The sequence below is a fragment of the Dendrobates tinctorius genome, unplaced genomic scaffold (genome assembly GCF_039654945.1).
Source record: "Dendrobates tinctorius isolate UK_male_01 unplaced genomic scaffold, ASM3965494v1 ptg000022l, whole genome shotgun sequence".
Lineage (NCBI taxonomy): Eukaryota > Metazoa > Chordata > Amphibia > Anura > Dendrobatidae > Dendrobates > Dendrobates tinctorius.
The window spans coordinates 49597673-49620200 of NW_027361690.1; the positions used below are offsets into that span (position 1 = coordinate 49597673).

The 22528-nt window shown below is 51.4% G+C and overlaps 1 protein-coding gene across 2 annotated transcripts in view; it reads left to right on the top strand.

Annotated features, from left to right (window-relative positions):
- The first annotated feature begins 19249 nt into the window (after positions 1-19249).
- Positions 19250-22528, top strand: part of TICRR (TOPBP1 interacting checkpoint and replication regulator) — a 123922-nt gene continuing 120643 nt past the window's right edge. The window contains exons 1-2 of one of the 2 annotated variants that reach the window (XM_073568701.1): positions 19250-20055; positions 21521-21767. In XM_073568701.1, coding sequence (XP_073424802.1) covers positions 19408-20055; positions 21521-21767 — 895 coding nt within the window. In that variant the 5' untranslated portion in view covers positions 19250-19407. The remainder of the gene's footprint in view (positions 20056-21520; positions 21768-22528) is intronic. The other variant, XM_073568700.1, reaches the window with a different exon arrangement.

A 22528-nucleotide genomic window follows, 5' to 3' on the forward strand; every position in this document is an offset into this window, starting at 1 on the left:
ATCCATTACCGTTTTATGGCTTTTTATATTGTGTTGTAATCCATACTGAGCCTGAGAGCGTCTGTGTCTGCCTCCTGAAATACAGTTAGGTCCATATATATTTGGACAGAGACATTTTTCTAATTTTGGTTCTAGACATTACCACAATGAATTTTAAACAAAACAATTCAGATGCAGCTGAAGTTCAGACTTTCAGCTTTCATTTGAGTGTATCCACTTTAAAATTGGATGAAGGGTTTAGGAGTTTCAGCTCCTTAACATGTGCCACCCTGCTTTTAAAGGGACCAAAAGTAATTGGACAGATTAAATAATTGTAAATAAAATGTTCATTTCTAGTACTTGGTTGAAAACCCTTTGTTGGCAATGACTTCCTGTAGTCTTGAACTCATGGACATCACCAGACGCTGTGTTTCTTCCTTTTTGATGCTCTGCCAGGCCTTCACTGTGGTGGTTTTCAGTTGCTGTTTGTTTGTGGGCCTTTCTGTCTGAAGTTTAGTCTTTAACAAGTGAAATGAATGCTCAATTGGGTTGAGGTCAGGTGACGACTTGGCCATTCAAGAATATTCCACTTCTTTGCTTTAATAAACTCCTGTGTTGCTTTGGCTTTATGTTTTGGGTCATTGTCCATCTGTAGTATGAAACGATGACCAATCAGTTTGACTGCATTTGGCTGCATCTGAGCACACAGTATGTCTCTGAATAGCTCAGAATTCATTCAGCTGCTTCTGTCCTGTGCCACATTATCAATAAACACTAGTGACCCAGTGCCACTGGCAGCCATGCATGCCCAAGCCATCACACTGCCTCCGCCATTTTTTACAGATGATGTGGTATGCTTTGGATCATGAGCTGTACCACGTCTTCACCACACTTTTCTCTTTCCATCATTCTGGTAGAGGTTGATCTTGGTTTCATCTGTCCAAAGAATGTTCTTCCAGAACTGTGCTGGCTTTTTTAGATGTTTTTTAGCAAATTCCAGTCTAGCCTTTTTATTCTTGATGCTTATGAGTGGCTTGCACCGTGCAGTGAACCCTCTGTATTTACTTTCATGCAGTCTTCTCTTTATGGTAGATTTGGATATTGATATGCCTACCTCCTGGAGAACGTTGTTCACTTGGTTGGCTGTTGTGAAGGGGTTTCTCTTCACCATGGAGATTATTCTGCAATCATTCACCACTGTTGTCTTCCGTGGGCACCCAGGTCTTTTTGCATTGATGAGTTCACCAGTGCTTTCTTTCTTTCTCAGGATGTACCAAACTGTAGATTTTGCCACTCCTAATGTAGCAATTTCTCGGATGGTTTTTTTCTGTTTTTGCAGCTTAAGGATGGCTTGTTTCACCTGCATGGAGAGCTCCTTTGACCGCATGTTTCATTCACAGCTAAAGCTTCCAAATGCAAGCACCACACCTCAAATCAACTCCATGCCTTTTATCTGCTTAATTGAGAATGACATAATGAAGGAATTGCCCACACCTGTCCATGAAATAGCCTTGGAGTCAATTGTCCAATTACTTTTGGTCCCTTTAAATACAGGGTGGCACATGTTAAGGAGCTGAAACTCCTAAACCCTTCATCCAATTTTAATGTGGATACCCTCAAATGAAAGCTGAAAGTCTGAACTTCAACTGCATCTGAATTGTTTTGTTTAAAATTCATTGTGGTAATGTCTAGAACCAAAAGTAGAAAAATTTTGTCTCTGTCCAAATATATATGGACCTAACTGTATATACGGAGATTTAGAATGTTTAAACTATACTATATATACCTCGTATCTGATGATACTGTACCCTTTTTCTACTTTTTATATTCTTGTATAATCCATACAGAGCCTGTGAGCATCTCTGTGTGACTCATGAAATATATAGGGAGATTAACAATTATCCTTTGACTGTATAGAGCTGCATGCTTCTGATACAGTACCATATATCTGATGTTATTTTGGGTACATTTTCTCCAAAATTTGGAAGTATGGTTGGAGAGGCCGCGGACGTGGGCGGGTGGGGGCCAGCTGGTACTGATGGTGGTGGTGCATCTGCAGGTAGTGGCAAAAGCACAATAACAGCTAAGGCAGGAGGTGTTGAGCCTGCATCATGGTCTGGCTCCGGAACTCCTGGAAGGCTACCTTTTCTGGGAGTAGGTTAACCGCTTTTAAAGCCGGAGCATCAGGAACTGGTTTTGGCTTACATTGCCGAAACAGACTCCAGCAAATATGCCCTCCTCTTCTGAAGTTTAAAAAAATGCAAGCACTGAGTCGTCAAGTGCTGACTCCTGGTCAGGAAGAACCCCTTTCCTTGTGTCCTTCACCCCCACCAAAAGTGAATGATGCAGCAGGCCACACTTCACATTGGTCCATGTAGCTCTTTCCCACATACCATGCCTGGGTTATCAAGTCAAATCGTGAATTCCCCAGTTAAAGATGAATCTGACATCGAGTGTGGGTGGCCAGCCAGGGCAGTGGGGTTAATCGGTACCGGGCCGGTGTCTCAGAGGAATGTGTCACAGTGGTGGTGACCCGGTCCGTGGGCATGGGCGTCCATGCAAAGGTGTGAATAACATTTATAGGTGAATGATACGTGATGCCACCTGTGGATTCTGATCAGATTGACCAGCGCTGCAGTGTCGCTTCTCTGGGACAGATGTTGTGGTGCAGCTAAGATGTAGAAGCCCTGCACAGGTAGGGCCGTAGTTGCAGGGCAGCTGAAAGAGTTGGGAGATGGTGTGCAGTGCAGGATGTAGCAGAGCTGTGCGCCAGGCGCAGGAGAAAGATGACAGACACAGTCATGCAGTTCCTTTACCTGTACTTGGAAAGTGCCGTACAGGACCCAGAGTACAGATGGAGAAGGAGTTGGTCAGCCTGGAAGCAATTTAGGAATTCTGTCTCTGCAGATAGGTAGTGTGGCCTCCGTTCTAGCGCTTATCTGAGGTACTCGCAGTACTGAGTTCACTGAAGTTCCCCCTGTTGACTCTCTTTTGAAACTTTCTCGTATGGCAGGCAGCAGTAGCCTTTTCCTTCTGGCTCACACAAGTCGCTGTTGGGGCCTCCGAGCCTTAGTTGGGAACAGAGCATTTACAGCTGCTACTTCCTCCGGTTTCTGCTGCAGGACCGTCAGTGTCCCTACAAACTCAGAGACCGGAATCCGGACCATGCGCTCCAACTAGGAGTGAGCCTTAACTCTGCTCATCCTCCAGCTCCCCTTCTCACATCCACACACTTCCCCTTCGCTTCACAGACAGCCCTAACTTCCCTCCTCCCGACCACAGAGAGCAGCTCCTCAGCAGTCAGGTTCAGAGCTCTCCCTGCTGGCCTGGAGTGAGAACTGTGTTGTGTGTTGGTTTAACTGCTAGAGAGATCCTTCGTTGCTCCCAAGCATGACATCACACTCCCTAGGAGGAAGGTAATGCCACTGTGGCGACCGTACTCCTGGGGGCGCCACAAGTGCACTGATGCCCAGCCACTGCTAGATGATTCTGCTGGTACATTGACCCAGACCACTACATTCCCCTCACACTCTACACAGCCAGAATCTGACCCTGATGAAACTCAGGTTCCCCTTCCCGCATACTTTACCACCTTACACGGTGACAAAGAGGAAGATGCAGATGAAAGAGCAGATTGCTTGAGCAGGTGGGGGAGGCATACTCATGGGCGATGGCACTGGCACAGGGCCCCTCATAGTACACAAAAGTGTCTCTGCCGGTGCCGTCAGACACACCACCGTACTATGAGGGGCCCTGTGCCAGTGCCGTCGCCAACGAGTGGGCCCCCCTGCTTGCTCAGGATCACAGCACTTGCAAAGTTGAAATACTTACCTCTCCCTGCTCCACCGCCGTGACGTCTTCCACGTTTCCCGACAGTGACATTCTTGTCAGAGAGCGCGATGACATCACGTCTGTATGCCCTCTGCCTAAACAGTCCAAGTGCAGAGAGATGGAAGATGGGGACGACGAGGAATCCAGACTAGTACAGGGATTCCCTAGCGAGGAGACTAATTGTTTTAAAGGTTGGGAGCAATTTTTGGGGAGCACTATACTCTGGAGAATGATATATGGGGCCCACCATATACTGGAGGTTTCCAAAGGTGGACATCAGACACTGGAGCAGCATTTACAGGGCCCTTTATACACTGGAGCATTAGAAATGGGGACCATTATATATGGAGCACTATTTGGGCCAATAAAACAGTGGAGCTTCATCCATGGGGACCCCCATATATATGTAGCATTATGTGGAGCTCATCATATACTGTATGGAACATTATATGGGACCAATGATTCTGTACGGAGAAATATATGGGCCTCATTACTCTGTATAGCGCACTATGCGGTGGCCATAATACTGTATGGAGTAATATACAGTCCGTTTTTGGAGCTATTGGAGAATTTAAAATGGATATCAGTCATTTGATGTAAGAAGTGAAGTATTTTTCATTGTACTATACCGTTATTTCTCTGTCGTATCAGAGGATCATGAATTGTGGCATGTGTTAAAGGAGCCCATTGACACTCTTTGGCCCTGGGCCCACAAAAATCTGGAGCCAGTCCTACCCCCCCCCACAACTTTAGCCAAATAACCCCCAGTTTTCAATGCCTAACTATTATTATATAGTAAATTAAGGTTGACAAGCTTAAGTAATAAGAATTGATGTTTTTGGCATTAAAATGGGCACTGTAGGTGTGTTTCCTGTCCTCCACTCACTGCCGACTTTTCTTCCCCATTGACTTGCATTGGGCTTCGTGTTTCAGTCGGCCTTCGACTTTTCACGATAATTGGCCGATTTCGTTCGACCCGACTTTTGCGAAAGTCGGGTTTCATGAAACCTGACTCGACCTGAAAAAAGGCAAAGTCGCTCATCTCTACCGGTCACTATATGGCCGAGGAATGGCCGACTACGGGTCCTTAGTCACTATGTATCACTTATCCGTCTTGACGTCCCTCGACGTTCTGTTCCATGGTGTGTCTGCGTCACAGCCACTGGGCCTAGCCGCTGAAGATCTGGAGTAGTCTTCGGGCGTTCCGATGCCCAGGAGGAGTAGGGGCACAACAGGCCCGCGGAGAGTTCTTAGGCGAGATGTCCCCCAGCGGAGGCCGCGGGATACCGCCTGGCAGTCGGAGAGGGGAGGCCCCAACTCCCTCACAGGGACTGGCAGCGGCAGTGATAAGTGGCAGTTGATAGGCCACAGGCGCAGTCTGAGGCCGCACTGGAAGATCCGCAGCGGGCACAGGCCCAGTCTCTACCGTGGACTGGAGTGGGGCGGTGGCAGCTGCGGGCGGCAAAGGAGGAGTCACCGCCGTGGTCAGGAGTGAAGTGGCGGTGGCTGTGGGCAGCAGCGAGGAGGCCGCAGCCGCGAGCTGGAGTGAGGCCGCGTCGGCCTCGGACAGCTGCGAGGATGCCGTAGCCGAGAGCTGGAGTGAGGCAGCAGTCTTCTTTTGTTGGAAAGCTCAGCGCCGTCTCCCTGCGGTCCACCGAGAGTCTCCCTCCTGTTGCTGTCCTCCTCTCTGGAAGCTGCTTGTGGCTCTTACTCTCTGGCCCTCCCCAAGTCTCCACCTCCTTCTCCCTCGTTCTGCTGACTCACACAGTCTGGCCCTATCCGCCCCTCTTCTCTGGACTCCTCCCCCAACTGCCCTGTCAGTCTCAGCAGTCCATCCCCTATCTCTGTTCCCTGGAAACAGATACCCCAGGAACCTGGAAGACGGTCCCTTCGGTTCCAGCCCGGGTACTCGGCGGACCTCAGGCTTTTTGAGACAAAAGTTCCTGTTTCAATACGAACTGATCCTGTTCGTAGTGTTCGGGGGGTTTGCCGGCTGTTGATCGCTCGGAGCGTCTTAGTTCGACTGTGTTGGAGCTTTCTGGGGTGGTGGCCGGTGGTGGACTGTCCGATTCTGGTGGGCTGGCGTGACTTGCTGAGATATTGTTCCTTGGATGGCCCGCTAGTACCGCTGGGCTATCTTCTTCGTCATCTAGGTCCCAGACCGTGGGCATTGGTTCGGGGGCCTGAGGAGTGGGTTCGGGTTGCACGGGATCGTTGGATGTACAGGGCCGCAACATAATACGGTGCACAGTACGAGTGGGAAGTGCCCCGTCCCTTTCAGGTCGTATCTCGTACACAGGCCCATCGGTGCTTATTCGGCGCAATACTCGGTAAGGACTCTCTTCCCACCGGGGTTCTACCTCGTTCTGGGGGGCGCTGGTCTAGTACGAGTACTCGATCCCCAGTCTAAAAGTCAGTGGGTGGAGGTAGAGTCCTCCCTGGGTGCTCTAGGTCCTGGAGTTTTGTCTGGACGATGCGGTGAAGGGTCTGTAGCCGGTGTCAGTGGTTTCGGACCCATGATGACATTCCAGACCAGGGTTGGGGTTCCTCCGGGTTTAGTTATACCTCTGTGATCTATTTGCCTTCTCGCCCGAATAGCAGTGAGTAGAGAGTATAGCCGGTAACTCGGTGCACCCGGTTGTTATAGATCCACACAAGTACAGGGACATACTCAGGGCAGCGGGCTTTCCGGGCACTCTCCAGGGTACGCAGCATGTGAATTAGTGTCTGATTAAAGCACTCGCAGGCCCTGCTTCCCTGTGGGTGGTATGGTGTGGTCCGAGATTTATTGATACCATAGAGACGATGTAGCTCCTCCATGACCTTCCCCAGGAAGCATGCTCCCTGATCTGAATGTATCCGTTGAGGGCAGCCATACACTTGGATAAAGTTCTTGCAGATTGCATAGGCGGCTGACTCCGCAGTTTGATCTCGGGTGGGGGTTACCACGGCAAATTTGGTGAAGTGACCCACCATGACAAGACAATGCTCATACCCCTGGTATGCAGGGCCAATGGTCACATAGTCCACCGTCAAGAGCTCGAGGGGTGCTGATGTCACTATCGTTTGCACCGAGGCCCGTTGTACGGGTGGTTTAGCTAGTTCGCATAGGCGGCAGGCCCGGCAAGTTTCTTCCACAGCAGCGTGCAAGCGCGGATGGTAAACTATCTGCTGCAACCATTGCAAGATTTTCTGGACTCCGAAATGAGCCCCCTTTTCATGGGCTTCCCGTGCCAGTTCACTGAGTTGGGCTCTGGGCACGACTACCTGCCAAGTTGTTGCAGACGTCGCCCGTGATACTGTCTTACGATACAACAGTCCTTTCTTGATGACTAGTTTCTCCAATTGGCGTAGCATCAGCAACATATCCTGAGACGAAGTCTGTCTCTGGGCGTCGGTGGGTAGCCTACCGGTGGTCACCCATCGGCGTAGGAGCCCAATTTCTTCATCTTCTTGCTGCTGTTGGATCCATCTGTCACGTGATTGCTCCAGCACACCCCTTGGGGGTCCTTCTTGCGTGGCAGCCGTGAGCATGGCAGCGGTGAGGGCATACGGTGTCTCTTCTCCTTCCAATTCATCGTCTCGACTTTTCCCTGGCGCTGTGTGCCGGATCCTGGAGAGGGCATCCGCGTGCACATTTTCTGCTCCTCTTTTGTAGAAGATCTTGAAGTTGAACTTGGCCATCCGGGCCACCCATCGCTGTGCCAGAGCCCCCAATTTGGCATTTTCCAGGTGGGCCAGCGGGTTTTTGTCGGTCCGCACAACCACTTCGGAGCCCGCCAGGTACTCTGCGAACTGCTCCGTCATGGCCCACACTACCGCAAGGAGCTCAAGCTTAAGGGAGCTGTAATTGTCAGGGTTTCGCTCGGAGTCATGAAGTGATCGGCTACCATACGCAATTACTCTCTCCCAGCCGTCCTGAACTTGTGACAATACAGCCCCTAGCCCGTGGAGGCTCCCGTCGGTGTGTAGTATGAACGGTTGTGAGAAATCCGCATAAGCTAACACTGGGGCACCCGAGAGCACAGCCTTAAGGTCTTGGAAGGCCTCTTCTTGCGGTTGTTGCCACTGGATTTTCCATCCATTCGCCGCCGGCAGGAGCCCCCTTTAGCAGGTCCTGCAGGGTTCAGGCCTGGTGTGCAAAATTCTTTACGAAATGACGATAGTATCCAGCCAGCCCCAGGAAGGTCCGCACGTCTTTTATCATCTCGGAGGTAGGCCATCCCTGAATGGCAGTAACCTTTTCCAGGGACGGTCTAACACCCTCTGCAGAGACGACATGCCCCAGATATTCAATCTGGGTGCAAAACAGGAGACATTTCTGGGGCTTCACCTAAAACCCGTACTTCTGCAGCCGCTCGAACACCTGCCCCATCCACCGCAGGTGGTCCTCAAACATGGCGGCATAGATGATTATGTCATCCAGGTATATCAGCATGGCCTCGAAGTTGAGATCCCCCAGACACCGCTCCATCAGCCGCTGAAAGGTCCCTGGGACATTGGCCAGCCCGAACGGCATTCAATTGAACTCGAACAGTCCCATAGGAAGAATGAACGGCGTCTTAGCCCTGTCTTCTTCCGACATCGGCACCTGCCAATACCCGCTGGCCAGATCTAACGTTGAAAAGTACTTCGCCTTCCCCAAGGTGGACAGGAATTCTTCTATAAGAGGCAACGGGTACGAGTCTTTGATGGTACAGGCATTCAGCTTTCTATAGTCCACGCAGAACCGCAGGGTGCCATCCTTTTTGCAGACCAACACGATGGGAGCCGCCCAGGGGCTCTGGCTCTCTCGTATGACCCCCTTCCGCAGCATTTAGGCCAGTAAAGTTTTTACCTCCTGGTATAGTTGTGGGGGAATTTGTCTGTATCGTTCCCGTATGGGGGCTGGCTGTGGTGTATCCAAAATCATACTCGTGGCTAGCGAATACCCCGTGATACTGTCCTAGTAGTGTTTCTACCTGGAGAAGTTGGGCTGGAGCCTGGCCAGAGAGTTCAGCCCGCATTCTTTCCAGGAGTTTTTGGCCCTTTTCCTGAGTTGAGGACTCGGCAGCCTGCAGAGTTCGAATAGTCACTGCCCAAGGGTCCTCGGGTTGCACCTTCAATTGGACCGTAGGGGCTGGCAGCACCTCTTCCAGCGGCCTCACCAGCTTGGCCATCTCGACCCGGGGCCTTAAGACGATGTCTTGGTCTTTTAGGTTGACACAGTGCACCAGGACGGTCCCTCTCCGCACAGTGGCCAGGGAGCGGGCCACAAGCATGCCAGGAGGCAGGCGTTCCGAGTAGCATGGCTCCACCTGCATCTCCACGCCCTCCAAAGGCACCGGGGACCGGATGGGCAGGGCCATCACTGTCTGCCCGGGGGGCAGTATGAGCAGGGAGCCGCTGGCACAATGACTTTGCCCAGTGCCTCGCCCTCCAGGCAGTCCTGGAGAACTCACGCCTCCTGCACCAACTGCTGGAAGACCTGCCCTTGGGCCGTGCGGGAACTCCAATGGTTCAGAGTCTCTTGCGTGGGGTCATTGAGGAGTAAATTGCCAAACTCCCACAGGATGTTCATGCCCAGGATAACTGGATGTTTGTCATTGGTTTCTCCATGAGTCAGGACCACTCCCCGGCGTCCGAGGGATTTGCCACACAGCGTCATCTGTACCCAAACCACCCCGGCGACAGGGACCGGTAATTGATTGGCGGCTACCAGTTTTATCATGGGTCCCCACCGAGGTCTCACTGCCTCAGGGAAATGCTGCCGAAAGTAAGTTGCAGGCATGGTCGTTACTTGCAACCCCGTGTCCACTAGGCACTGTACAGCACGGCCCTCGACTTCTGCCCATACCATCGGACACTTTGCGACCAGATCTTCAGGACTTCCACTACCCCATGTTGTGGCTTCTGGCTCCGAGCGGCGTCCCCCCCAGCCCGGAGCCCTCTAGTTTAACGAAGGCCGGGGTGGGCGCCTCCCACGCCGCGGACGCTCTCGTGCGATGTGGCCCAGCTCCCCGCTCTCATAGAACTGTGGCTGTGAGGGCCGGCCGCTCCGAGCATTGCGAGGCCCCCGGGGCCCGGGATTGAAACTAGGCCGCCCAGACGTGACCTCGGTTCTTCTCTTCACTTCGGGCAACTCGCCCCTGATGTTCTTCAGCTCTTGTTTCATCTCTTCTGTCCATTGGGGCTCTCCGACAGCAGTCACAGCGGCCTCCACACTCCAGACCTTCCCCATGGGGACCATCATTCCCTGCTCCTGCTCTCGTGCATGCGCCTAACTCCCCACCACAGAGAAAGCTAAATGTGGGTTCACTTGGACCTGCTCCCGTAGTGTCTGCTTTATCAACGGGTCTTGGAGTCCAGTCGCTAACAAGTCGCGTAGGGTAATGTCGATGGAACCTACCCCTACACCGTCCTTGCGCTCGATGGCCGTGTATAACTCTTGGAGGACATTCATATACTGGGTGATAGTCTCCCCCTCTCCCTGCATTTGACTGAACAACTGGGTCCTCAACTCTCCCACATCTGTCGGATCCCCATGGGTCTCTTCCAGTACCCGCAAGACCCTAGCAAAGGTGTTACGGTGTCCCGGGGTCCTCAATATTACTGAATCCCGGGCCTCCCCTTCTAATGCCATGAGAGCTACCTCGGCTTCCAGGTCAGGGGTCATCGGATGCATTCGGAAGAGGCCTCGCATTCGCTCTGCCCAGCCTCACAGCATGGTGTTGGAGCCTGAGAACCTGGGCAGGTTGTTTAGCATAGCCCCCAGAGAAATGCTAGACCGGGGTCCCTGGTTGCTTGCTGTGTCTATGGCCCCGCTCTGGCCTGGGGTGCCACTGTCCGCGCTTGGAGACTGCATCCTGCCGACTACGCCAAATGTGGTCTTAGCAGGTATGCAGGATGCAGTGGCGAGACGCGAGAAAGAAATGACTTTAAACGTTAACTTTTATAGATAAATGCCGTTAGAGCTATTGTTACGCAACCAACAGAATAACAGTAGTTGTCCTCGCAGGGAGCCAATACACATAAACAAGGATTGGGAGAATGCGACTAATCCGGCAAAGACCGGTCACTATATGGCCGAGGAATGGCCGACTACAGGTCCTTAGTCACTATGTATCACTTATCCATCTTGACGTCTGTGTTCTGTTCCACGGTGTGTCTGTGTCGCAGCCACTGGGCCCAGCCGCTGAAGATCTGGCGTAGTCGTCGGGTGTTCCGACGCCCAGGAGGAGTAGGGGCACAACAGGCCCGCGGAGAGCTCTTTGGAGGGATGTCCCCCAGCGGAGGCCGCGGGATACCGCCTGGCAGTGCGAGAGGGGAGGCCGCAACTCCCTAACAGGGACTGGCAGCGGTGGTGATAAGTGGCGGTTGATAGGCCATAGGCGCAGTCTGAGGCTGCACTGGAGGATCCGCAGCGGGCACAGGCCCAGTCTCTACCACGGACTGAAGCGGGGCAGTGGCAGCTGCGGACGGCAAAGGAGGAGTCACCGTCGTGGTCAGGAGTGAAGCGGCGGTGGCTGCGGGCAGCAGCCGTGAGCTGGAGTGAGGCGGCGTCGGCCGCGGACGGCTGTGAGTAGGCCGTAGCCGAGAGCTGGAGTGAGGCAGCAGTCTTCTTTTGTCGGTAAGCTCGGCGCCGTCTCCCTGCGTCCACCGAGAGTCTCCCTCCTGTCGCTCTCCTCCTCTCTGGAAGCTGCTCGTGGCTCTCACTTTCTGTCCCTCCCCAAGTCTCCACCTCCTTCTCCCTCGTTCTGCTGGCTCACACAGTCTGGCCCTCTCCACCCCTCTTCTCTGGACTCCTCCTCCAACTGCCCTGTCAGTCTCAGCAGTCCATCCCCTAGCTCTGCTCCCTGGAAACAGATACCCCAGGAACCTGGAAGACAGTCCCCTTGGTTCCGGCCTGGGTACTCGGCGGAGGCCTCTCCTCCTACACATACATGCCCTGTACTGTGTCCTGAACCCTGCATGCCTCCACATACTTGCCCTGCACGATCCTATACCCAGCGAGTCCCTGTGTCAATACTTTGCACACTCCTGTATCCTGCATGTTCTCTCCTCCAGCTTGCTAGACACACAGTGTCTCGCTTCATCTGTGAGACGGCCACCTGGTTCCAGCAGTTGTGGTAGTTGACCCCCCCGGGGCCTGCCCCTGATACTCCCTGTATAGGGGGTGGTCCTCACTAGGTCAGCTTGCCCTGGGTGGGTTGGTATCACGACCCAGATGATCCACTCCAGGAGTTGTCAAAGTAAAATCAGGCTATGGACCCTGATGGTACCACAGCCTCTACTCAAAAGGAACTGGTGTTTCTACGGGAGAAACAGACTAGGATTATGTCCTTCTTGAAATCTATGGAGTCCCGCTTGTCAGTCTTACAGTCCTCTGATCCTGGGAATGCCTCCCAGTTGGCCAGTCTCCAACAAGAGCTCACTCAGCAACGCGATACCAAGGTCCACATTCTTAATTATATGGCGTCAGTAGATAACCGCCTCCTTTCCCTACCATCTGTTGCCTCCGTTTCTGCTTAAGCCTCGATCTCGCACCCACTGCCCCGTTTATACAAACCACCCCGATATAGTGGTGATCCCAAGTTGTGTCGGGGGTTTTTGAACCAATGCCGCTTACATTTTGAGCTCCTGCCGCAGCAACCGATCGCACTAAAGTGAAGTTTATAGTTTCCCACTTAGAGGGGGAGGAGGTCACGTGGGTGAATCCTCTCTGGGAGCATGATGATCCACTCGTCTCAGCTCTCCACCTTTTTGGACACCTTCCGCAAGGTGTTCGACGAGCCAGGTTGTCTAGCTTCCACCACCGAGTCCCTCTTCAACCTCCATCAGGATACTGTATCTGTTGGTCAATACGCCATCTGTTTTCGCACATTGTCCTCCGAACTCGGTTGGAACAATGATGCCCTCGTAGGGGACTTTTGGTGTGGTCTGTCCGGTCGGATGAAAGATGAACTGGTGGGCCGGGATACCCCTACCTCCTTGGAGGACTTACTCTCTCTTGCGACAGGCATTGATCTGCGTTTCCAAGAACACACCCGTGAGGCAGCCAGAGAGAGAAAATCTCCTCTTCTCTCTTCATCTACTCACAGCCCCTCTCACTTGCGATCCGCACTACCTTCTGCGGGCCCTGTATCTGAGCCTATGTAGGTGGACAGTCTCAAGATGGCTGAATGGGGTCGTAGGGAGAGGCTTACACAAGGGCTCTGTTTTTACTGTGGGAGTCCTTCTCATCTCCTTCGCTCCTGTCCCGAGAAGCTGGGAAACTTCTCAGCCTACGTTTGGTGAGAGAGGCCTCCTTAGATATACGTGATTCCTCTCCTCCCCTGACCGTGTCTGTTTTGCTGAATTTTGGTTCCAAGCGTTATTCTGAGGAGGCTTATGTAGATTCAGGCACGGCAGGGGACCTAATTAAGCTCGAGGCAGTAAAAAAATATCGGATCCCTGTCAGATCCCTTGAGACTTCTTGGCTGATAGCTTCGGTCGACGGTAAACCCTTGCAGGAGACCGTTACCCAGGTCACCGAAGAAATTGAGCTGCAGATTGGAGACCTGCATCGAGTGAAGATCTCCTTCCATGTCCTGTCGACTTTGTCTCACACGCTTAATCTTGGTCTCCCTTGGTTACGGACTCATGAGCCAACTCTGGGCTGGCGATCTGGCGACGTACTCCGCTGGGGACCATCCTGTCAGAAGAAGTGCCTGCTGCACATCCAGCTGATGAATTTCGCATGTCCGTCCTCGGCACCTTCAGGTCTGCCATCAGCTTACTGGTCTTTTGAACATGTCTTCGACAAAAAGGAGGCCGAGACTCTGCCTCCACATCGACCATACGACTGTCCGATTGACCTCGTTCCTGGCTGTACCCCACCGAGGGGTAGAATATACCTGCTATCTTTTGCCAAAACTCAAGCTATGTCAGAGTATATCCAGGAAAATCTAGCCAGAGGTTTCATCCATAAATCCTCCTCACCCGCAGGAGCTGGAATCTTCTTTGTCAAAAAGAAGGATGGCTCCTTCTGTCCCTGCACAGAATACAGAGGGCTGAACGACATCATGGTCAAAAACAAGTTCCCGCTGCCACTGATCCCGGAGCTCTTTGACCAGCTAAGAGGAGCACGAATTTTCACCAAGCAGGATCTTCGTGGGGCCTACAACTTGATCCATATTCGCTCCTGTGACGAGTGGAAGACCGCCTTTAACACCAAAGACGGTCACTATGAGTACTTGGTCATGCCCATCGGCCTCTGCAACGCTCCAGCAGTATTCCAGGAGTGTGTGAACGACGTCTTCTGGGAAATGCTGTACTCCTGTGTGGTAGTCTGCCTAAACGATATCCTCATTTTTCTCCACATCTGTCTGCCCACAGAAAGAACGTGCACCAAGTGCTTCTGCGTTTAAGGGAGAACTGCCTTTACGCCAAGATCGAGAAATGTGTCTTCGAACAAACATCCTTGCCATTCTTGGGGTACATTATCTCTGTCTCTGATCTCCGTATGGATCCGGCGAAAATGTCCACCACCCTCAATTGGCCACGGCCTCTTGTGGTGAAGGCAATCCAATGCTTTTTTGGCTTTGAGAACTACTATCGGCAGTTCGTTCCTCATTTCTTCTCATTGGTTCCCCTATTCTCATCCCTTATCCGCAAAGGAGCTAACCCAAATGTTTGGCCTGCTGAGGCAGAGGACGCCTTCCAATCCTTGAAGCAAGCCTTCGCCATGGCTCCCGTGCTTCATCGTCCAGAGGTTAGTAAATCTTTCACTCTTGAGGTAGACGCATCCTCTACCGGAGCCGGCGCAGTCCTTTGGCAGAAGTCTTCATCAGGACGCTTTGTCACCTGCAGCTTCTTTTCTAAAGTATTCTCCCCATCTGAACGTAATTACTCCATTTGTGACAAATAGTTATTGGCCACTAAGTTGGCCTTGGAGGAATGGAGATACTTACTAGAAGGTGCCATACATCCGTTCAAGATCTTCACGGACCATAACATTCACCACGGCAACCATTATGACATCATCATCTCCATGGCAACCATTATGATATAACCGTCACCATTTCAACCTATTATGACATCATCTTCGCCATGGCAACATTATGACATCATCTTCGCCATGGCAACCATTATGACATCATCATCAATACATCTCATCCCATCCCATCATACACATCCTCCATCCCATAGTCCCATGCCCATATACCCATCATACATATCCTCCATCCCATAGTCCAGTGCCAATATACCCATCATACATCCTCTATCCCATAGTCCCGTGCCCATATACCCATCATACATATCCTCCATTCCATAGTCTCGTGCCCATATACCCATCATACATATCCACCATCCCATAGTCCTGTGCCCATATACCCACCATACATATCCTCCATCCCATAGTACCATGCCATGGTGACTATGATGTCATAATAGGTTGCAACCATTCTGACATCATCGTCACCATGGCAAGTTATTATGACATTATCGTCACCATGGCAACCATTATGACATCATCGTCGCCATGGCAACCTATTATGACATCATCATCGCCATGGCAACCTATTATGACATCATTGTCACCATGGCAACCACTGTGACATCATCTTTGCCATGGCAACCTTTATGACATCATCGTCGCTATGGCAACCTATTATGACATCATAGTCACCACCGTCACCATGGCAACCTATTATGACATCATCGTCGCCATGACAAACATTATGACATCATTGTCGATACACACCCACACACACACACATACACTCAGCTCTATATATATACTAGCTGAAGAGCCCGGTGCTGCACGGGCATAGTAACTAACTATGATTAGTTATAACAAATTATAATGATGATGCCTATATATATATATATATATATATATATGAAGCTGAGTGTATAGCCCCGCCCACTCCGCATAGCCACATTCACTATAATATCCCACATCATCCCGTCAGCCAGAGCTACCAGACTACTACCCCTAATATCCCATATCGTCCCGTCAGCCAGAGCCACCGAACTACTACCCCTAATATCCCACATCATCCCATCAGCTAGAGCCACCAGACTACCTGTAATATCCCACACCATCCCGTCAGCTAGAGCCACCAGACTACCTGTAATATCCCACATCATCCCGTCAGCAAGAGCCACCGGACTACTACCCCTTATATCCCACATCATCCCGTCAGCCAGAGCCACCGGACAACTACCACTAATATCCCACATCATCCTGTCACAGCTGCCGGACTACTACCCCTAATATCCCACATCATCCCATCAGCTAGAGCCACCAGACTACTACCCCTAATATCCCACATTGTCCCATCAGCCTGGGGTGAGAACCAGAACGCTGAGTGGAACGGTCGTAACTTCCATACCGGGGATCCCTTTAAGAGAGGCCTGGCGTCAGAACCAGAGTGCTGAGTGGATTTGCCCTGACTTCCATACCGGGCATCCGTTTAATAGAAGCCTGGGGTGAGAATCAGAGCGCTGAGGGATTTACCCTAACTTCCATACTGGAGATCCCTTTAAGAGAGGTCTGGGGTCACTACCAAAGCACAGAGTGGATTTTCCCTCACTTCCATACCGGGGATCCCTTTAAGAGGGGCCTGGGGTCAGAACCAGAGCGCTGAGTGGATTTGCCCTAACTTCCATACAGGGGATTATTATTATTATTATTTATTGTTATAGCGCCATTTATTCCATGGCGCTTTACATGTGAGGGGGGTATACATAAAAACAAGTACAATAATCTTAAACAATACAAGTCATAACTGGTACAGGAGGAGAGAGGACCCTGCCCGCGAGGGCTCACAATCTTCAAGGGATGGGTGATAATACAGTAGGCGAGGGTAGAGCTGGTCGTGCAGCGGTTTGGTCGATCGGTGGTTACTGCAGGTTATAGGCTTGTCGGAAGAGGTGGGTCTTCAGGCTCTTTTTGAAGGTTTCGATGGTAGGTGAGAGTCTGATATGTTGTGGTAGAGAGTTCCAGAGTAGGGGTGATGCGCGAGAGAAATCTTGTATGCGATTGTGGGAAGAGGAGATAAGAGGGGAGTAGAGAAGGAGATCTTGTGAGGATCGGAGGTTGCGTGCAGGAAAGTACCGGGAGACGAGGTCACAGATGTATGGAGGAGACAAGTTGTGGATGGCTTTGTATGTCATGGTTAGGGTTTTGTAATGGAGTCTCTGGGCAATTGGGAGCCAGTGAAGGGATTGACAGAGGGGAGAAGCTGGGGAATAGCGGGGGGACAGGTGGATTAGTCGGGCAGCAGAGTTTAGAATAGATTGGAGGGGTGCGAGAGTGTTTGAGGGGAGGCCGCAGAGCATGAGGTTGCAGTAGTCAAGGCGAGAGATGAGGGCATGGACTAGGGTTTTTGCAGATTCTTGGGTGAGGAATGAACGGATGCGTGAAATATTTTTGAGTTGAAGTCGGCAGGAAGTGGAAAGGGTTTGGATATGTGGTTTGAAGGAGAGATCAGCATCAAGGATTACTCCGAGGCAGCGAGCTTGTGGGACTGGGGAGAGTGGGCAGTCATTTACTGTAATTGATAGGTTCGTAGGGGGGGTCACGTGAGATGGGGGAAAGATGATGAATTCTGTTTTGTCCATGTTGAGTTTCAGATATCTAGTGGAGAAGAAGGATGAAATAGTGGACAGACATTGAGGGATTCTGGTTAGTAGGGAGGTGATATCTGGTCCAGAGATGTAGATCTGTGTGTCATCAGCATAAAGATGATGCTGAAAGCCATGAGATTCTATGAGCTGTCCCAGGCCAAAGGTGTAAATAGAGAACAGCAGGGGCCCTAGGACTGAACCTTGTGGGACTCCGACAGATAGGGGGCGAGGTGAGGAGGTGGTGTGTGAGTGGGAGACGCTGAATGTCCGGTCTGTTAGGTATGATGAGATCCAGGAGAGGGCCAAGTCTGTGATGCCGAGGGATGAGAGGGTCTGTAATAATAGGGAATGGTCCACTGTGTCAAAGGCAGCCGACAGGTCCAGGAGGAGGAGGACAGAGTAGTGTCGCTTGCTCTTGGCAGTTAAGAGGTCATTGGTGACCTTAGTAAGGGCAGTTTCAGTGGAGTGGTGTGACCGGAAGCCAGATTGTAAGCGGTCGAAGAGGGAGCAAGAAGAGAGATGGGAGGACAGTTCAAGGTAGACGTGTTGTTCCAGTAGCTTGGAGGCGTATGGGAGAAGTGATATAGGGCGATAGCTAGATACAGAGGATGGGTCAAGAGAGGGCTTTTTGAGGATAGGTGTGATGGAGGCATGTTTAAAGCTTGAGGGGAAAACACCAGTTGTTAGTGATAGGTTGAAGAGATGGGTTAGGGTTGGGATGAAGACTGTGGTGAGGTTTGGGATGAAGTGGGATGGGATCGGGTCGAGTGCACAGGTGGTGAGATGTGATCTTGAGAGTAGAGTGGAGAGTCGATCTAAGAGTAGAGAGTCGATCTAAGAGTAGAGAGTAGAGTGGGATCGCTTTAAGAGAGCCTGGGATCAGAACCAGAGCGCTGAGTGGATTTGTCATGACTTCCATACCAATGATCCCTTTAATAGAACTCTGGGGTCAGAATCAGAGCACTGAGGGATTTGCCCTAACTTCCATACAGGAGATCCCTTTAAGGCTGGTTTCACACTTTTTGCGCTGTTTTTAGCGCAAAAAAACGCATGCTTTTTCCCCCCTATCTTTTACATGGGTGCGCATAGGTGCGCATACACATGCGTTTGTATGCGCATGCGATTTTTGTAGTGTGCGCTCGGGCGCACAAAATGCATCCTGTTGCACTTTTTGTGCGTCCGACTTGCCCCCAAAAAGCGCATTCGCACGCAATGCGGTTTTTTTTTACAGCAAAACACCCATTATATTCTATGGGTGCGCATACGTGCGCATTGTAATGCGCACGTATGCACAAAAAAAGCATGCGTTTTTTTAAAAAAACGCACTAAAACCTGCAAAAAACGCACACAAACGCATGATGCATTTTTTTCATGCGTTTGTGTGCGCAAAAAACGCACAGCAAAAAAACGCAAGTGTGAAAGTAGCCTTTGCATGCATTTCTACTTGCACACGATGCGCAGCACACAAAGACGCAAATGTGAAACCAGCCTTAGATTGTCACAAAGCGCGGGCAACTGCCTGATACCAGCCCTCATGTGCACACAGCACGTACACTATACATAGCGTGTATGGTACACAGCCACAGACGCCATAGCACTGCACACGACGAGTCTGTCAATCAGCAGCACTGTTATGACTCGCACAGCACAATACTAATACAAGTCATAGGCTCCGCCTCTTCCGGTCATAACATCTCACCGGTCAACCCTTTAAACGTTTAAATGAGCAGTAGCCAATCAGAGAGCAGCAGGTTGAAGAGTGTCATTCATTCTAACCAATCAGCAACGGTCAAAGAAAACTTCTGTCAGGAGTTTACTTCCTGGTCACGCATTTTAACGTTACGGACAGATTTCACCAATCAGGAGCGAGTATGCCGCGCTCCCGTCCAATCAGCGCGTACGCTAGCCTAACGCGCGGCCAGTTTGATCGCTGTGATTGAACTAGAGAAAGATGGCGGAGTTGGAGGCTGCGGCGCGCTGACCCGGCCGAGGCGGTCAGGAATGGCGGAGTCTTACAATGTGGTGTTACTGGTGGACGCCGCGGACTTGGGACTGAAGGAGCGGGTGAATCTGCTGTCGCTGCGGCTGCTGAACTTCCTGACGTGCCGGGCGGGCCTCGGCCAGGTCCGCTGGAGTTACCGCTTCCTAAACTCGCTGGGGGGGCGCTGCAGGCCGCCGCGGCGCTCCGACCTCCGAGAGCTGGCCTCCCGCAGCTGGGCCGAGTACCAGGAGGAGCTGGAGGCGTGCTGGCAGCGGGCGCGGCACAGCAGCAGCAGCAGCTCCGGGGCGCCCCCCGCCGCCCTCACACACACCGCGCTCATGGAGACCTTGTCGGACTTCCAGTGGGACCGGCCGGACATCACGTCTCCAGCCAAGCCCGCGGCGCTGAGGGGCCGCCGGGGAGGACGGCTGCGGGCCGCGGAAGAGCCCCCGGTCTCCCCCTCAGAGATGGCGGCCGGCTCCGGCAGCAGGAGTGCGGTGGTCGTCCTGTCCCCCTGCCCCCACTCCCGGGAGCAGCTCTCACACTTCACCGGGGGCGACACCGACCGCCAGCACGTGATGGAGCAGCTGCTGTCCCGGGGGCTGCACCGCATGGTCACCCACAGGAGGGTCGCCCTGTACTGGCTGGACACGGCTGACTGGGCTCAGGTGAGAGGGGCCGTGCTGGGAGTTGTAGTGCCACACCAGCTGGGTGCTGAGCCGCCGGTGTATAGGGCATTTCACGCCTCATTCACATGAGCCTGAAAGGAATAAAAGTATCAGACTATCTCCACTGAGCTGTACCCGTAATCCATGATGGGACCTGTGGGCTGGATGTTGGAGCGCAGGAGGACGACTTCAGATTGATAGTTTTTGGGGAAAAGCTTTTGTAAATCTTGCATTTTATTACTTGAGAACCTCTGGTGTTTGTACACACAGGAGTCCAGTGGGCGGTGCTACTTGGTGTCTTCCCTGTATGCAGAGATGGCTGTCAATCACTAGTAGCACCGCCCACTGGACTCCTACAGCAAGGATTTAATGAGTAAAACACAAGCTGTACTGAATCTTGTCCCACAAACCCATGTATCACTCTGCTCACCTTCTACTCTTACTGGGCTGTCCACAGAACAGACTGGGTGACCACTGTGACCGGTCCCCTGTAATGTACGGGGTGGAGCATAGCAGCCATACACTTAGTGGCCGTCTCCCATCTGCTGCTGGAGAGGGTTTCAACTGATCTGTTGGTCTCCGTTCACCACTGATCTCATTTTGATGATCTTTGTGATGATTAGGTCACCAACTGTTCAGTCCCAGACCATCCCTTTAAAGAATTATTCTTATCTCCTTGAAAAAGAAGGCGATTGACATTTCACACCAGCAGCATGGTCTGCGCTCTCCAAAGCTGACCTCGCTTGGGCACCTTTGACCCCCGCTGCATCAGAAGAGCACAGTGACACTGAAACTGGCCACAAGTGAGAGCTGAAGGTGCGCTACAACGAAGCAACCAGCTTCACAGTAGTGCTTACAAGTAGTGATGAGCGGTTTTCCCGAGCTTGCTTGGGTCTCCTCTGAGTATTTCTGGCGTGCTCGGAGACTTAAGTTTCTGTCGACGCAGCTGCATGATTTGCGACTGCTGGACAGCCTGAATACATGTGGGAATTCCCGCATGTATTCAGGCTGGCCAGCAGTTGCAAATCATGCAGCTGAGGTGATGAAAACTAAATCGCCGAGCACATCCAAATACTCAGAGATCACCCTTGCATGCTTGGGAAAACCTGAGCAACAAGTATACTCGCTCATCACTACTTACAAGCTCTGCACTCCTGCCTAGGCAAAGGGCCTCCGCTGATGGGCTGCACAGGTGGCCTGTTATTTTAGGTTCCCTTTAACATGGTTTTCTGTCACCACTCAGTTCCACATCGGGAGGTGAGAGGCGCTGATGACATTGCATCAGTAGGTACTTGGGAGGATGCATTCACGATCATCGGACATCTGTCAATTCAATGTCGTCCAAACCACCTGCTTTCTGATGCAGAAGTGAATGGTGTTGAAGAACCGGCGTTTTTTGACATCATGTTTGTGCCAACAAATTGTGCATTCTTTAATAGAAGTTAACTATTCCCTTTGTTTCTAGATGTGGCAAACTTGTGATCATTTTGGCTACTGGACAATGGTGGAAGTTATGCAGCATGTTGGTGGCAAGATAATACCATCGGAGTGTTTACTGGAGTCTTCATTCCCGCAAGCAGCAGAGTACTCCTCCTCCAGAGCGCCTCTGAATATTCCCTTTGATTCTGTGCTGAGTTCACTTTTCACCAGTGAGCTGGAGTACAGATCCTGGTTCCCACAGCAGGATGGAGTGGTGACCTTCATGACAGCTGGTAAGAGTCACTCTAGTTTGTATTGCCTGGCTGCATAAATACCAATCACTAATAAATGGTGACGAGTGAGCATGCTCGTGTGCTAAGAGTATCTTCAGTGTGCTTGAATACTATGTTCGAGTCGCTGTAGCTACACATCTCGCGGCTGTTCGACGGCCTCTGCACATGCAGGGATTGTCTGTTAGGCAATTTCTGCATGTGTTGTGGCTGATGAACGACCACAAGACATGTAGCCGCGGAGACTTTGAACATAGGGTATCTTTGGTGTGCTCGAATACTATTAGCACGCGAGCATGCTCAGATAACACCTTATCTGAGCCCACTTTCTCATCGCTACTAATAAACACTATTATACTGCCTGGGGATCATGTACATATTTGCCAAAAGTTCACATATTGGCACGAGAAACCAGCAAACCCTGCCCAAAAGTTAGCGGCGCTGAGGTGGTGCTTAAATGTCCAGAACTGAGGTGTACTGTAGATGCTAGAATCTGCCCTATACATGCAGTTACCATCTGTCTTGTCTACATGTAGGACAGAATAAATACATCCCACCGGAAATCCCACCCCATTATCTGAACAGCAGTGACTATACTTGGGTTCTCGTGTGTATCAGTTGCATTAATCTAACTTTTTTTGTTTTATTTTGTGCCCAAACGTATCACAACGTGCAAATAGCAAAAATGACGGGTATGGGGTTCAAATTACCAAGTGACTAACATGGGAAACCCCAAAAATATATCAAATATAATTTTTATTGTG